The sequence below is a fragment of the Microtus oregoni genome, unplaced genomic scaffold, assembly GCF_018167655.1.
Source record: "Microtus oregoni isolate MIOR12 unplaced genomic scaffold, Mior012 000025F_ref0000491, whole genome shotgun sequence".
NCBI lineage: Eukaryota > Metazoa > Chordata > Mammalia > Rodentia > Cricetidae > Microtus > Microtus oregoni.
Genome location: NW_024543084.1, coordinates 25,162,659 through 25,180,441, shown reverse-complemented (window position 1 = coordinate 25,180,441; position 17,783 = coordinate 25,162,659). Strand labels below are relative to the sequence as shown.

The following is a 17,783-nucleotide window of genomic DNA, read 5'->3' as shown; positions in this document are numbered from 1 at the left end:
AGCAACATGAAGCCACCAGAAACCAGCGACCTCGCAACAGGAGGACATGAACACCTTAATCAAGAAGAAGTAGAAAACATTGACTTCATGAAAGTGATTGATGCCCTTAAACAGCATGTAAAAAACGCCCTTATAGAAATGGATGAGAAATATAACAGAAAGTTTGAAGAATTGAATAAATCAGTGAATGACACCCTAGGAAACCAAGGAAAAACAATCAAACAGATAATGGAAACAGTTCAAGACTTGAAAACTGAAATGGAGGCAAAGAAGAAAACACAAACAGAGGGCCGGCTGGACATGGAAAATTTAAGTAAACAAACAGAGTCTACAGAAACAAGCATAACCAACAGAATACAAGAGTTAGAAGAAAGAATCTCAGATTCTGAAGATACCATAGAGAAAATAAACACACTGATCAAAAAAAACAGCAAGTCCAACAAACTCTCATCACAAAACATTCAGGAAATATGGGACATAATAAAAAGGCCAAACCTAAGAATAATAGGAGTAGAAGAAGGAGAAGAAGTGCAGCTCAATGGTCCAGAAAATATATTTAATAAAATTATAGAAGAAAACTTTCCCAACCTAAAGAAAGATATACCTATGAAGGTTCAAGAAGCATACAGAACACCAAATAGGCTGGTTCAAAAAAAAAACATCCCCTCGCCATATAATTATCAAAACACAAAGCATACAGAATAAGGAAAGAATATTAAGAGCTGCAAAGAAAAAAGGCCAAATTACTTATAAAGGTAAACCTATCAGACTTACACCTGACTTCTCCATGGAAACCATGAAAGTCAGAAGGTCCTGGATAGATGTACTGCAGAAACTGAGAGACCATGGATGCAAGCCCAGATTACTATATCCAGCCAAGCTTTCGTTCACTATAAATGGAGAAAATAAAATTTTCCAGGATAAAAACAAATTTAAACAATACATAGCCACAAATCCAGCTTTACAGAAAGTAATAGAAGGAAAATCACTAACCAAGGAGTCCAACAATGACCACAATAACTCAGACATCTAGAGACCCTTCACCAACACAAATCAAAGAAGGGAAACACACAAACTCTACGACTAAAAAAGTGACCGGAGTTAACAACCACTGGTCATTAATATCACTTAATGTCAATGGACTCAACTCACCTATAAAAAGGCACAGGCTAAGAGATTGGATAAAAAAACAGGATCCAACATTCTGCTGTTTACAAGAAACACACCTCAACCACAAAGACAGGCACCTACTCAGAGTAAAGGGCTGGGAAAAGGCTTATCAAGCAAATGGACCTAAGAAACAAGCAGGTGTGGCCATACTAATCTCTAACAAAGTTGACTTCAAACTTAAATCAATCAGAAGAGATGGAGAGGGACATTTTATACTCATAACAGGAACAGTTCATCAGGATGAAGTCTCAATCCTGAACATCTATGCCCCTAATATAAAAGCACCCACGTACATAAAAGAAACATTGCTAAAACTCAAGGCAGCCATCAAACCGCACACACTAATAGTAGGAGACTTCAACACTCCTCTCTCACCAATGGACAGGTCAATCAGACAGAAACCTAACAGAGAAATAAGAGAATTAATGAAGGTAATGAATCAAATGGACTTAACAGACATCTATAGAACATTACACCCAAATAGGAAAGAATATACCTTCTTCTCTGCAGCTCATGGAACTTTCTCAAAAATCGACCACATAGTCGGTAACAAAGCAAACATCCACAGTTACAAAAAAATATTAGTAACCACCTATGTCTTATCAGATCACCATGGATTAAAGTTAGAATTCAACAACAATGCTACTCCCAGAAAGCCTACATATTCATGGAAACTGAACAGTCAACTACTGAACCATACCTGGATTAAGGAAGAAATAAAGAAAGAAATTAAAGTCTTCCCTGAATTCAATGAAAATAAAGAAACAACATACTCGAACTTATGGGACACTATGAAAGCAGTGCTAAGAGGAAAGTTCATAGCACTAAGTGCCCACTTAAAGAAAACAGAGAAAGCTCACATTGGAGACTTAACAGCCCACCTGAAATCTCTAGAAAAAAAGAAGCAGACTCACCTAGGAGGAGTAGAAGACTGGAAATAATCAAACTGAGGGTTGAAATCAACAAAATAGAAACACAGAAAACAATACAAAGGATCAATGAAACAAAAAGCTGGTTCCTGGAGAAAATCAACAAGATTGACAAACCCCTATCCAAACTAATCAAATGGCAGAGAGCAAATTTGCAAATTAATAAGATCAGAAATGAAAAGGGGGACATAACCACAGACACAGAGGAAATTCAGAGAATCATTAGATCTTACTACAAAAGCCTATATGCCACAAAACTGGAAAATTTAAAGGAAATGGACACTTTTTTAGATAAATACCATATACCAAAGTTAAAACAGGACCAGGTGAACAATCTAAATAGACCTGTTAGTCGCGAAGAATTAGAAGAGGCTATCAAAAACCTCCCTACCAAAAAAAGCCCAGGACCAGATGGTTTCAATGCGGAATTCTACCAGAACTTCCAAGAAGACCTAATACCTATACTCCTTAATGTATTTCACAATATAGAAACAGAAGAGGCATTGCCAAATTCCTTTTATGAAGCTACAGTTACTCTGATACCAAAACCGCACAAAGACTCAACCAAGAAAGAGAACTATAGACCAATCTCACTCATGAACATCGATGCAAAAATCCTCAACAAAATACTGGCAAACAGAATCCAAGAACACATCAGAAAAATTATCCATTATGATCAAGTAGGCTTCATCCCAGGGATGCAGGACTGGTTCAACATACGAAAATCTATCAATGTAATCCATCATATAAATAAACTGAAAGAAAAAATCATATGATCATTTCATTAGATGCTGAAAAAGCATTTGACAAAATTCAACATCACTTTATGATAAAAGTATTGGAGAGATTAGGGATACAAGGGTCATACCTAAATATAATAAAAGCTATATACAGCAAGCCGACAGCTAACATCAAATTAAATGGAGAGAAACTCAAAGCCATCCCACTAAACTCAGGAACACAACAAGGCTGTCCACTCTCGCCATACCTCTTCAATATAGTGCTTGAAGTTCTAGCAATAGCAATAAGACAACATAATGGGATCAAGGGGATTCGAATTGGAAAGGAAGAAGTTAAACTTTCGTTATTTGCAGATGATATGATAGTGTACATAAGCGACCCCCAAAACTCCACCAAAGAACTTTTACAGCTGATAAACACCTTTAGTAATGTGGCAGGATACAAGATCAACTCCAAAAAATCAGTCGCCCTCTTATACACAAAGGATATGGAAGCAGAGAGGGAAATCAGAGAAGCTTCACCTTTCACAATAGCCACAAACAGCATAAAATATCTTGGGGTAACTCTAACCAAGGAAGTGAAAGATCTATTTGACAAGAACTTTAAGGCATTGAAGAAAGAAATTGAGACGTATACCAGAAAATGGAAGGACCTCCCTTGCTCTTGGATTGGGAGGATCAACAGAGTAAAAATGGCAATTCTACCAAAGGCAATTTATAGATTCAATGCAATCCCCATCAAGGTCCCATCAAAATTCTTCACAGATCTTGAGAGGACAATAATCAACTTTATATGGAAAAACAAAAAACCCAGGATAGCCAAAACAATCCTATACAATAAAGGATCTTCTGGAGGCATTACCATCCCTGACTTCAAACTCTATTACAAAGCTACAATAATGAAAACAGTGTGGTACTGGCATAAAAACAGAGAAGTCGACCAATGGAATCATATAGAAGACCCGAATTTTAACCCACAAACCTATGAACACCTCATTTTTGATAAAGGAGCCAAAAGTATACAATGGAAGAAAGAAAGCATCTTCAACAAATGGTGCTGGCACAACTGGATGTCAACCTGTAGAAGAATGAAAATAGACCCATATCTATCACCATGCACAAAACTCAAGTCCAAATGGATTGAAGACCTCACTATCAATCAGAACACATTGAACCTAATAGAAAAGAAAGTGGGAAGTACCCTACAACAGATGGGCACAGGAGATCGCTTCCTATGTGTAACCCCAACAGCACAGACATTAAGGGCAACATTGAATAAATGGGACCTACTAAAACTGAGAAGCTTCTGCAAAGCAAAGGACACTGTCACTAAGACACAAAGGCAACCTACTGACTGGGAGAAGATCTTCACCAACCCCGCAACAGACAAAGGTCTGATCTCCAAAATATATAGAGAACTCAGGAAACTAGACTTTAAAATGCTAATTAACCCAATTAAAAAATGGGGCACTGAACTGAACAGAAGAAGTTCAAATGGCCAAAAGACACTTAAGGTCCTGCTCAACCTCCTTAGCAATCAGGGAAATGCAAATCAAAACAACTTTGAGATATCATCTTACACCTGTCAGAATGGCTAAAATAAAAAACTCCAATGATAGCCTTTGCTGGAGAGGCTGTGGAGGAAGGGGTACTCTCATCCATTGCTGGTGGGAATGCAATCTTGTGCAACCACTTTGGAAATCAGTGTTTCGGTTTCTCAGGAAATTCGGGATCAACCTACCCCTGGACCCAGCAATACCACTCCTGGGAATATACCCAAGAGATGCCCTATCATATAACAATAGCATTTGTTCAACCATGTTCATAGCAGTATTATTTGTAATAGCCAGAACATGGAAACAACCTAGATGCCCCTCAATGGAAGAATGGATGAAGAAAGTATGGAATATATACACATTAGAGTACTACGCTGCAGTAAAAAACAATGACTTCTCGAATTTTGCATGCAAATGGATGGAAATAGAAAACACTATTCTGAGTGAGGTAACCCAGACCCAAAAAGATGAATATGGGATGTACTCACTCATAATTGGTTTCTAGCCATAAATAAGGGTCACGGAGTCTACAATTGGTGATCCTAAAGAAGCTAAGTAAGAAGTTGAACCAAAGGAAAAACATATAGTTATCCTCTTGGCTATGGGAAGTAGACAAAATTGCCGGGGAGAAAATTGGGATCTTGGGGGTGGGATGGGATGGGGGTAAGGGGAGATGGGGAGAGAAAAGGGAGAAGGGGAGGATGGGGGGAACTTGGGGAAACAGCATGATTGGGATAAAGGAAGGTTGGATAGGGGAGCACAGAAGCACAATTCTTAGTTAAGGGAGTCACCTTAGGGTTGGCAAGAGACTTGAACCTAGAGTGGCTCCCAGGAGCCCAAGCCAAGGTCCCCAGTTAGTTCCTTGGGCAGCTGAGGATAGGGAACCGGAAATGACCCTAGCCTATAGCAATACTGACGAATATCTTGCATATCATCATAGAACCTTCATCTGGTGATGGATGGAGATAGAGACAGAGACCCACACTGGAGCACTGGACTGAGCTCCCAAGGTCCCAATGAGGAGCAGAAGGAGGGAGAACATGAGCAAAGAACTCGGGACCACGAGGGGTGCACCCACCCATTGAGACAGTGGAGCTGATCTATTGGGAGCTCACCAAGGGGAGCTGGATTGTGACTGAAAAAGCAAGGGTTAAAACTGGACTCTCTGAACATGGTGAACAATGAGGGCTGATGAGAAGCCAAGGACAATGGCACGGGGTTTTGATCCAACTTCATGTTTTGGCTTTGTGGGAGCCTAGCCAGTTTGGATGTTCACCTTCCTAGATATGGACAGAGAGGGGACGACCTAGGACTTACCACAGGGCAGGGAACCCTGACTGCTCTTTGGACTGGAGAGGGAGAGGGAGAGAAGTGGGAGGAGGGGGAGAAGGATGGGAGGAGGGGGAGAAGGGTGGGAGGAGGGGGAGGGAAATGGGAGGCTGGGAGGAGGTGGAAACAAAAAAATGCTAATTCACAATGCAAAAGGGCAATTAGGTCTTTAAAGATAATATAACCCCATAGAGGAATGGATATAACATGCAGTCAATATTGACTCTCATAACCATGATGATGCTTGGATATGAGAGGTGATTTCCAAAAAGGCTTGATGAAAAATTAAAATGTCATATGTTTTAATTGTAGTAAACAAGGTCATCTAAAAAGGGATTATGGGCAGGACATTAGAAATAATGTTTTTTCTAGAGATTACTAACGAAAGGCCTTTTGGAGTATGCAGAAGGTACAGCAAAGGCCAATACAGGACCAATGAATACAGATCAACAAGGGACAGACAAGGTAACCCTCTGCCATTGGGAAATACCTTGGGAGGTCTCTCGCAGGCCCCTATGTCAAATCTGGTTTAACCATTCACTGTGGGGGAAACTCCTCCCCAGAAAAATTAAAGGACCTAATGCCTACTGTAAAAAAAAAAAAAAATACCCATACTGCTTGAATGATAGAACAGCTTTAGAAGATGACTATCTTGAATATCACCATAGAACCTTCATCTGGCGACAGATGGAGATAGAGACAGTGACCCACATCAGAGCACTGGACTGAGCTCCCAAGGTCCAGTTGAAGAGCAGAAGGAGGGAGAAGATGAGCAAGGAAGTCAGGACCGGGAGGGGTTGGTCCACCCACTGAGACAGTGTGCCTGATCTAATGGGAGCTCACCAAATCCAGCTGGACTGAGACTGAACAGCATGGGATCAAACTGGACCCTCTGAATATGGCTGACAATTGGGGCAGAGTGAGAAGCCAATGATAATGGCACTGGGATTTGTCTCTACTGCATGTACTGGCCTTTTGGGATCCTATTCTATTTGGATGTGCACCTTCCTAAGCCTGGATGGAGGGGGAGGGCCTTGGACTTCCCACAGGACAGGGTACCCTGCCCTCTCTTAGGACTGGAAGGGGAGGGAAAGAGGGTGGGTAGGTAGGGGAGTGGGAGGGAAGTAGGAGGAGGGGAGGAAGTGGAAATTTTGAATGGTATTATTTATGAAGTAATAAAAAAAGAAAAAAACTAGGAGAAAATAAACTATAAAGTAAATATTTGACAAACTTCTATAAATGATCAAAGACCAAAGTTAAAAGTATGAATAAATAACACTGTGATTGACAGTCTTTTAGACATAGGGGCAGATGTGACTATAATTACTCCAGAATCATGGCAACAGATTTGCCTCTTCAAGAGGAGACATTCAGCTTTTAGGGTTTGGAACTTTATCTCAGGTTGAATGTATAGGGCCAGGACAGAGAGGAAAATTAAAGCCATATGTGGCTAACATAGCAAAGAATTTATGGGGACATTATTTGTCACAGCAATGAAATACTCAGATTAATATTCCCCCAATCTCAGAAACAAACCCTAAACTAACATACCTTTCTTGGGAAAATATTAAAAGTACTATAAAGAAGTCACTGACTGGTCAGGTTGTACATAAACAGGTCACAACAGCTGCTGGTCTTTCAAAGGTATCAACAGCCCTGCCTTTAAAGGGTTAACTGACCTGTTTGGGTGGAACAATGGTCTGTGACATCAGAGAAACCACAGCCCTAGAACAGTTGGTACAGGAGCAGCTAAATGTTCAATGTATCGAAGAACTGGCCAGTCCTTGGAATTCTCCTGTATTTGTTATTAAAAATAAATCTGGAAAATGGATAAATATCTAAGAGCTATAAATAAAGTAATTCAGACATTTGGGCTATTAGCGAAAGGACGATCTATCATGCTGATTGATTTAAAAGACTGTTTCTTCACAATATCGTTACAAGAACAGGATAGAGGAAAAAATTGCCTTCATAGTGCCTACTTATAATCATTCTCAGCCCACTAAAAGATATCAGTGAGCTGGGCAGTGATGGCACACACCTTTGATCTCAGCACTCAGGAGGCAGAGGCAGGCAGATCTCTGTGAATTCAAGGCCAGACTGCTCTACAGAGCGAGTTTCAGGACAGCTAGGTCTACTCAGAGAAATCTTGTCTCACTAGGTATGGTCGTCCCAGGAAAGCAAACATGGAAAGAGGAAGGAAGGGGAGGGGCAAGAGAGAGAGAAAGGGAAGAGAGAGAGCGAGCCGGAAACAAAGCTACTTGCACATCATCTCAGCCCTCGAGATGCTGAGGCAGAATCACGAATTGGAGCCACTTTGGATTGTCACTTTTTTAATTGAGTTACAAGTTGCCATGTGTTGGTATTTGTGGCTCGGGACACTCCCTCCTTGCGTGCCAGCTCCCAGTCTCAAGGAATGCAGGCAACACAGCAGGTCCACCCGGACTGAATGGGAACCCCTCTCCAGAGCTCCCCTTGGGGGCTTCCAGGTGCGGAGTGGAGCACAGCGGAGGGAAAGATCCAGCGGGGTGGCAGCCCACCCGCTACAGCATGAGGGACTTGGGAAGGCAGAGAGGGGACTCTGTACAAGGTCACGCCCTGCAGCCACCCGTGGCTGCACTGGGCACTGACTGAGTCTCCAACTCTGGCTACGGCCGGCCTCCCCTGGGGCGTGGTCTATATAGGCCCCGCCCATTGGCATGAGGCCCCCACCCATCCAGCCCATGCCGGGTTCAAGGGAACCTTAGCTACACAAGATCCAGGAGGCCTGCAGCCGCTGGTCACTTCTCGCCTGGAGTCGGCTCTGGCTGCAATGGCTGTGGCTCGGGCTGTGGCTCCACCTCTGGCTCCGGCTCCCACAGCAGGAACTCGTGCAGCAGCGTGTTCACTGTCTCGGGACACTCCAACATCACCATGTGACTGCCTTCCTCGATGAGCTTGAGAAAGGCCAACAGCAGGATCTGCAGGCACACAGGGAAGTCCCTCCTGCAGTCCACCCTTTAGCCTCACCCTGCTGGAACCTCGCCAGGCATTCATTCGCTCGGTCAACACCTACTAGGCACCTACAGTATGCCTGGGATAGGACTTCTCAATCTTGGCTCTGCTGACACTTGGGGTTGGGTCGTTGCTGTAGGGACATCGTGTGTTGTAGGGTGCTAGGCAGCCTCCTTGGACTCCCCCACTCGGGGATGCCAAGGAAACTCTGCCCTCCTCCCCTGTCCACAAATGGATCCTGATGACAGACCAGCCCTGGGTGAGAGTCCTCGGTTCCTTCCACATACACATCCTGAGCAGCCCCAAGTCCTAAGAAACCCAGATCCTGTACTCCACCACCTATCTCCACCCCTCCAGCATTAGGGACCCACTCCCTGGGTGAAGACCCAGTGCTCGGCCAGAGAAGTTCCCTCATCTATATTCTCCTTCAGGCTCAGCCCAGAAACGGGGGCCTCCTAAGAGACCACACCTACCCACCTGTGACCACATCCACCCACTACAAAATTAAGCCCACCCAGGACCACACTCATGCATTATTCACGCCCACCTAAAAACACACCTGTCTAGAGGCCACACCCTTCCAAAGGCCACAGCATTCAGATACCTTAACCAATGGAAGCCACACCCACATAAACCAAACCCTTGTCCAGAGACCTCTCCCACCCCAGCTGTCAGAAAGCCACACCCGTCTAGGGAGTCCACACCCACTCAGCCAGGCCGTTTTAGAAAGCCAGGTTTCCCAAAGGTCAAGCTTACTCAGAATCCTAACGGGATGTGGGTCTTGGGCCCACACTCACCCCCTAAGCCACGCCAGGGCCGCGACCCTGGATCCTCTCCACAGTTGGGGAGCGGGCACGTGTGGTCCCGGACTGCAGGTCCTACCTCAGCCATGCGTTGGTCCTCCTCCACCGGCACGAACTTGTCATGCATGCCGTGCACCAGCAGCACGGGCACCGTCAGCTCCGCATGGTAGACCTCATCGCCCTCCGGCCAGTACTGGCCACTCATCATGGCCCGTAACACGAAGGAGGACACATTGAATGCGTTGCCCTCCTTCAGTAGCTGCTTCTCTTTAGCCCCTTGGCGAGCAAAGCCGGCCCTGGGGGTGCAAAGACGTCCTTGGAGCCTGACCACGTGGGACCAATGCTACAGATCCCCAGTCAGCCCTGAGATGAGGAACCCCTCCCTCTCCCAGATCCCACTCACTTGAGGAAACTCCAGGCCAGGCAGGGCGACAGGCAGTGCAGGACGCACGTGGGCATGTTGAAAATGGAGCAGAGGCTGGGCTCCAGCGCTGTGGGGCCTCCGCCGTTGATCATTATCACTTTGTGCACAAGATCTGGGTACTCGTGGGCCAGGAAAGTACAGAAGGAGACACTGGGGGCAGAAGGGAAGAGCCCGTTAGCAGACACTAGGCAGGCCCGCCTGGCCGACATAGGCGGTGCCCCTATACAGCGCTGGCCATGGGAGTCAGGGCTTTTGCTTTCTGGGCTTAGCCCCTGGGTTCTCGAAGCAAGTCCTCGGGAAGTCACATACAACCTACAGCATCAGGGCTTATCTGTACCCTCCGGGAGCTGGGACTACAGCATGCACCCCTGCAAGTTTGGGGGTATTTCTTGTTTGAGACAGGGTTTCACTATGTAGCTTTGACTGGCTGTGTAGACTAGGCTGGCCCAGAATGCTCAGAGATGTGCCTGCCTCCCAGGCAAGCTCCTGTATAATCTACATGGCTGTCTGTAATCACTAACACAGTGACCTCGGCTGTCTCTTACTCTGAAGTTACCCCAACTGGGAATGTGCCTCCTGGGGCCGTGCTTGCTAAAAGGCTTGTGGCAGCATTCTGTCAGAGAGACTGACATTCAGCAGGGGAGTGTGGTTAGCCCTGCTGGCTGCAGCTGGATTCTGGAACCCCCTCAGCAGTCCTTCAGTCTTTCTGTTCAGCATCTGAAGACGCCATGGGCAGACCCAAAGGCACTGACGCCACAGCTCTGCGCTGGATGAATCACTGGTACCAAATAACTACATTACTTACAGATCTCCGGCCCTGTGCCAGACAGCCTAATTGTATAGCCCAGGCTACCACGGAGTTGATGGCAATCCTCCTACCGCAGCCATGAAGCGCTGGGGTTACAGGCAGCTCCATCCCATGGCTTTCTCTTTTGCTCTTCCTAAGATACCAAGTCTCTATTGCCCAAGCTGAACTTGAGCTAAGCCTTCATCAATGTGTCCAGCCAGCTAATAGCTTGAAGGCTCCAGACAGAAGGGACAGATGCAGGAATGGGCCTGACTATTAGGACACACACTATGTGGGCCCACAGTTACCCATACATGAGGGCAATTATTACATGTTTTTTAAAAAAAAAAAAAAGACATTTTTGAGACCATAGTAATGCCCCTGTCTCAGATTATAGGCATGACCCACTATGCCCAGCTTTTAAAAATTAATTTTTAGGCTAGGTATGGTAGCACATACCTTTAATCACACAGGAGGCAAAGGCAGGTGGATCTCTGTGAATTTGAGGCCAGCCTGGTCTACATGGTGAGTTCTAGGACAGCCTGGGCTATGTAGACAGTCCCTGTATCAAAAAAAAAAAAAAATCAGTTTTTAATTGTTTAAGGACATATTTAGGGATATAAATGTTTAAAAATATAAATGTCACATTTATTAACTCTCTTTCTTTCTGGAGATGCTGGGGATTGAACCTATGGCCTTGTGCACACCCAGTATCTACCTGAGCCACTCCAACCTTGGTTTTGTTGGGGGAAGTACACTCGCCTGATTATGTCAGGTCTCATGTATGTCAAGCTGGCCTGGGAGCTGTGTTGCTGAGGGTGACCAGGACATTCTGATTCCGTCTCCACCTCCCAAGTGCTGGGATGGCAGGTGAAGGCTGCCATTACCATGCTTTTAATGTATGTTGTTATTTTTGAGACAAAGTCTCACCCTGTGAATGTGGCTGACAATTGGGGCAGACTGGAGGGCCAATGATAATGGCACTGGGATTTGTCTCTACTGCATGTCCTGGCTTTTTGGGATCCTAGGCTCTTTGGATGCATACCTTCCTAAGCCTGGATGTAGTGGGGAGGGTCTTGGACTTCTCACAGGGCAGGGTACCTTGCCCTCTCTTAGGACTAGAGGGGGGTCGGGGGAGGGTATGAGGGGGAGCGGGAGGAAAGTGGGAGGAGGGGAGGAAGTGGAAATTTTGAATGTTATTATTTATAAAGTAATAATTTTTTTTTAAAAAAAGGAAGCCGGGTTGTGGTGGTGCACGCCTTTAATCCCAGCACTCAGGAGGCAGAGCCAGGCAGATCTCCGTGAGTTCGAGGCCAGCCTGGTCTACAAGAGCTAGTTCCAGGACAGGCTCCAAAGCTACAGAGAAACCCTGTCTCGAAAAACCAAGAGAAAGAAAGGAAGAAAGAAAGAAAGAAAGAAAGAAAGAAAGAAAAAGTCTCATCCTGTAGCCCTGGCTGGTCTTGAATTCATAGCAATCCTCCTGCCTTGGTCTTGGAAGTTCTGGGGTAAGAGGGGTGAGTATATGCCCAAACCACCTCCCCTCTCCCCCTCTTTTTTGTTTTTCAAGACAGGGTTTCTCTGTGTAGCTCTGGCTGACCTGGACCTCACTCTGTAGACCAGGCTGGCCTTGAACTCAGAGATACGCCTGCCTCTCAAGTGCTGAGATTAAAAGCGTGCGCCATCAAAACAGGCTTTAACACAGGTTTTTGCTACGTAGGTATAGCCCTAGGTTGGAAATAACTTTGTAGCCCAGGCTGGCCTCAGATTTTTAGCTATCTTCCGGCATCAGCTCCTGAGTATAGAGATGATGCACGTCTGCCACCCACTGGCAGATACTAACGACAAACATTTGCTAGGTCAGAGACCATAGTGTCAAGCTACTCCCAGCCCCTCACTGGGGGATTCTAGGCAGGAGCTCCACCCTGAGCCACTCCCCCAGCCCCTCACTGGGGATCCTAGGCAGGGGTTCCACTCCTAGCCACACCCCTACCTCCTCACTGAGGGGTTCTAGGCTCACTCACTCACTGGAGAATTCTAGATGGGTGCTCTACCGAGCCACAATCCCAGCCCGATCACATTTTGCAAGGAGGGAAGTTGGATCGGGTAGCATAGAAGTCTTTCATTGTAATCCTAGGGGTGTAGATCAGGTATTCAAGGTCAGCCTCAGCTACATAATGACTTTTAAGGCTAGCCTGGACTACAGATGGCCCTTTCTCAGCCTACATCCAGGGGGATGGGAATGTTTTGTGAGCAGCCCACCCTAGGTCTTACCCGTAAGAGTGGCCAATGAGCACATTGCGCTTCTTGGCGTAGCGCATGAAGATGGCCCGCATGTCCTCCGCAAGTGCGTAAAATGTGTAGGCAGCTGCCACCTGTGGCGCAGAGCTGGCCCCGTGACCCGCCAGGTCAGGTGCCACCACCTCATAGCCAAGTCGCACAAAGAAGTCCAACTGTTCTTTCCAGATGGCAAGAGAGCCTCCCACACCATGGATGAAGAACAGCACCACGTCAGCCTGCGCGCCCTTGCAGCTGGTGATGCGCTGCTCGCAGTCGATGTGGATGGTCCTCTTGGGACGCCGGGGGCGCCTTCGTCGCCCGCTGCCTGGGGTGGCCCGGGCATCGCCCCCTGCGGGCTCTGCCAGCTCCACCTCGAGAGCAGCGGGCGGGTCCCCAGAGCCACTGCGCCCTTGCAGGTCTGCGCGTGGCGCGCGGCCCAGATTCTCCACCACCAGCCTCCCATTGCGGTACACCGTGATGCGGCGCTGGCAACGCACGAGGCCCGTCTTGACCCCAGTATCGCCTTCGGGTGGCGGCGGCGGTGTGGGAATAAGCGCGGGACCAGCGTGCTTCACCCGTAGCACCCGGCCCGGCTTGACTTCTACAAACGTATAGCCGTCGCTGGATTCAACGCTCTCCAGTGGCCGCACCGCGTTGGGGGGTGTCCCCAGTAGGCAGCAGAAGAAACCATCTGTCACCCCGGTCAGCATGGTGTGTCCTGGAGCCGGAGAGAAAGGGACAGCGGCTTGCTCAGGGCTCTGCTCATGCATCAGGTAAGCAGGACCTGGAGGCTCTTCTAGGGGGTCCATTGATACTGCATTGGGGGGCTTCCAGAAGGAGAGGACGCTAAAGCAAATGCCCATTCCTGAGGACATCCTTCCCTACCAGCTGGAGTTTATACTATCAGCTGTTTATTCATTCATTTATCCAGAAATCCATGCCTTTTGCATGCAATCATTCATGCATGCATGCAAGCAGGCATGTTTGTATTCATCTATTCACACACTGAATTATGTGAGCATACATGCAAGCTGATTTGCTTGCTTGGTTTTGAGAGAGGAGCTCACGAAGCCCAGGCTGGCTTGGAAATCCCTGTGCTGCCCAGACAGCCTTTACTCTGGATGTCACCTCTGGAGCTGTAGCAAGCTCGGCATGCAGTGTGCTTGCTTTAGCTCCATATCTCAAATGCCTCCAAAGGCCAGGGAACCCCAAACTCTGTGCAACCCTCCCACCTCTACATCCCTAAGCTCTGGGGTGACAGGCATGCATGAACACAACAGCCCTGGTCTGTAGTCTTGGGCCAGACACTGGCCTCACTCTTTGCAAACCTCCTGCCTCTGCCTCTCCCAGTGCTGGCATAAGTGGTGTGAACCCCCATCACCACCGTACTTTTGACATAGGTTTCATTTTGAAGCCCAGGCTGGTCTCAACCTTGTGCCCTCCTGGGTGCTAAGATGACAGACCACCAAGCTTGGCTTCTGTCCTGAATGGTCAAGGTTTCCAGCTCAGGCCTCAGGCTGCAAATCTGACCCATCAAAGATGAGGCCCAGGGCAGATGTTGGCCATGGGGACTCAAAGGTTTTATACGGTCCCAGGTCCAGGAGAGGGAGCTTAAGCTAACTGAGCAACAAGCACGGCTGGAAGAGGCTGCCCTCAGCACCCTGGTACCCTGTGTTGAAGGGTGGCAACACAACCCCTAGTGGCAGCCAGGAGGATGAAGGCAGGACCTGAGTGAGGGCCTCTGGGCCTCCATCCGGTTCCCTTGGCCAGCCCCCCCCCCGTGTCCATGACAACCACAGGCGGTTACATAACTCCAAGGGACACCAGCGCAGCGCACCCCCATTGTCTGAGGCATGGGGATGGGGCCAGATTCATTCTTCCTTCGCTGCCTGAGCACCGCTGAGGTGATGCTTTTCTTTTAGTGCATCCAGGCCACCCGGCTTGTGGTGGCCTGGATTCACTAAAGGAAAAGCAGGCCGTGCATCCCACCTTTAGCACCCTGCAACCCCGACTGCGGAGGCCTTTCTAAAGCGCAGCACCAGCCCTGCTTCCCAGACCCCGACCCGCTTTCCCCGGGCGCTAGTCATCCCCGCAGTGGGATCAAGGCCACTGGGGTTCCGCAGCATCCTAGCAGCGCGAAAGCAGAGGTTGGCAATTTTCTCCTGCCCCAAGTGGAGGCCCAGCAGCCTGATGGATTCTAAGGGAACAGATCCAGCTCACCTGAGGTTATTGAGGGGCCCGGGTCCCGAGGCAGGACTCAGGGGTCCCGGGCGGAAAAGCCAGCATCCACCTGCAGGTGCCGCTTACATGGTGGTGCGGGGTCGGCCGCATTAGCGCGGGCAGGCGCAGGCCCGGGGCGGTCAGCGCAGGGGCATCCTGCAGCGGCGCAGCAAACCGGCCCCGTAAGTCCCACCTAGTATGGGCGGGGCCTCAAGCCGATGGACGGGCATCTCGACCTATTGTCGCCGCAAGCCAACCTGGCCTAGATAACCGTCCAACCAGAGGCTGCGCTTCCAGATTTGCTAGCGCTCTGCGAGCAGCAGCCCCGCCCCTGTGAAGGGTTAGGAGACCTTGGGGGGTGGGATGGGCCTGTGCCAGGATTGAGAAGGGCTTGCAGCCCGGAGGTGGCATGGGAGGCGGGGGATATGTTCTGTCTGGAACAGGGTCTCAGCCAGCTTCTACCTCCCGCCGGGCCGTGTGCCCCCTCTCTGCTGACTTTTCCGTTCTGCAAACAGACTTACAGATGGGGAAACCGAGACTCAAAAAAGGTCAAGGCTGGCATTTGAACAAGAAGAGGCTGTGTCAGTCCAGAGTCCTGGGAATGAAATAGAAGTGTCGGAGCGTGGAAGCTAGCGAATAGGAATTGTATCCCTTCAGTGGGGTCTCAGCCACACCGATACTGAGTCCTAGGAGAGCTGGAATCCAGGAAGCCAAGGCTGAGCCTCCTCCCTCCCAGGCCTTGGGCTCACGGTGCAGCCCAAACACTGGCCAGCATCCCTTTTACACACAGTAAGTCCACCGATTATTGACAGGCACAAGTGGCCGTTTTAGAGGGTGGGTATGAACCACAGCATAGTGACAACTTCAGAGATGCTCATGTACAGGCTTCGCGTGGCTGCAGGCAGGCTGGGCACCTTAGAGCAATGGGGAGCTATGAAGGGTGTATGAGCAGGAGTCCAAATCTGAGCTGCGGGGGAAAAAAATCGTCTAGGCCAGCCTGAGGGATTAAACTAGCCAGGGCAAATTCACAACGCACGAGTTTTCCAGATTGTGAGGAGCTAGGACTCGAGGACGTCCGGGCTGAGCGCCAAGAGGAGAAGCCTTGGCTGCGGTAGCGTAGAAGCCGCCAGCCAGCGGCTGCGTGCCAGCTGCCTGTCCCCAGTGAGGGCGACTGAAAAGGCCAGCAGCCACTTCCCCCAGCTGAAGCCAGCGGCGTCACCGCCACCCTGGAGCGCCCTCTACCAGTGTCCCAAGCGAAGAACTACAGCTCCCAGAAGACGAAGACAGATTGTCGTACGCACGCGCAGATTGAGGAGTCGACACTCGCTCGCCATCTGCTGGTCGTTTCGGAGAACTACACGCCACTTAGGACAACACCTCCTGTTTGTCATCATGCGCAGGCGTGGAACTACAACTCCCGGAGTGCCACGCGGCAACACATGGAACTACATTTCCCAGAGGCATTGTCGCTGAGCCCACGGTCTAGGAACTGGCGGCAGCCGGGACAGAGTGACCCGCCGCTGGACATGGCTTTCCTAGCCAGGACTTTTGGGTACCCCGCCTGCAGATCGGTGGTCCAGTTGGGTGGCAGGTAAGTATTGAGGGGGTACCTTGCTCCAGATCTCGACTACCACGCGCACTTACGGAGCATCTTTTGCATACACGCTGTTTTGTTTGCCCTGCGCGTTACGAAGTTGAGACTCAGGCTGAGCAATGCGTCGGGGTCACACAGCAACCATTCTTGCCATTTCTCTGGTCCCACAGGTGGCTCCAACCTCGGGTCTGGATGGGGCTCCCGGACGCTTGGGGTCTCCCCTCCGTGCAGCAGCAGACCCGCGGCCGCACGCGCGGGAACGAGTACCAGCCCAGCAACATCAAGCGCAAGCACAAACACGGTTGGATCCGCCGGCTGAGCACGCCGACTGGCGTGCAGGTCATCCTCCGCCGCATGTTGAAGGGCCGCAAGTCCCTGAGCCACTGAGGAACGGCGCCCGGCGCCTGCGGGAATAGACTCAGACGCCGGTAGAACTGGCCGAGGCCAAGAAGTTGGAGGCCGTCCCTTCCTAGGCTTTTGGAGTATGAAGAATTCAGAATTTGCAGAGCCCCTAGATCCGCGCGTCCCTGAGTCCTCAGCGGTGGCGCCCCCTCCTGCGTTATCTCTGCAGTTTCTGTTCATGTTTCTGAAGGCATCTTTGTAAGCTTGGCTCCTTAAAATATCACACCACCCCTGGTGATTCCAGCCACTCGGAAATATTACCGGCTTGCTAATAAACATTCCCGTTTCTAGGCGCGCTGCATGTATACTAACATACAGCTAGCTCTGTTGTGGGGAGGGGTCAGGGATCTGGGGCCCCTGCTGTGAGGTGGGCAAGGCCTTAGCCCCAAGACTCCATGTCCCATACAAAGTGCAGACTGACTTCTGTTTGGCCTGATGTCCCCATCTTGTAGTTAGCACGTGATTGTCCTTTCATGGTATGCATTTCAGGGATTGAACACAGGCACTGCACAAATGCCTTTACCTGCTGAGCCATGTCACCAGCACCCCGCCCATGCT

At 48.9% G+C, this 17,783-nt stretch overlaps 2 protein-coding genes across 2 annotated transcripts; one reads left to right on the top strand and one right to left on the bottom strand.

Annotated features, from left to right (window-relative positions):
* Window positions 1-8,046: 8,046 nt before the first annotated feature.
* On the bottom strand, window positions 8,047-15,430 carry Abhd8 (abhydrolase domain containing 8). Its single transcript, XM_041674631.1, has 5 exons — window positions 15,230-15,430; window positions 13,004-13,727; window positions 9,925-10,095; window positions 9,601-9,817; window positions 8,047-8,684 (listed from the first exon to the last, which is right to left on the bottom strand). The coding sequence occupies exons 2-5, from the start codon at window positions 13,717-13,719 to the stop codon at window positions 8,505-8,507; spliced, it is 1,284 nt and encodes a 427-aa protein (XP_041530565.1). The 5' UTR covers window positions 13,720-13,727; window positions 15,230-15,430; the 3' UTR covers window positions 8,047-8,504.
* Window positions 15,431-15,618: 188 nt separating this feature from the next.
* On the top strand, window positions 15,619-17,515 carry Mrpl34 (mitochondrial ribosomal protein L34). The gene is made up of 3 exons (XM_041674632.1): window positions 15,619-16,018; window positions 16,277-16,820; window positions 16,994-17,515. Exons 2-3 carry the CDS (start codon window positions 16,669-16,671, stop codon window positions 17,208-17,210), a joined length of 369 nt encoding a protein of 122 aa, XP_041530566.1. The 5' UTR covers window positions 15,619-16,018; window positions 16,277-16,668; the 3' UTR covers window positions 17,211-17,515.
* The last annotated feature ends 268 nt before the right edge of the window (window positions 17,516-17,783 follow it).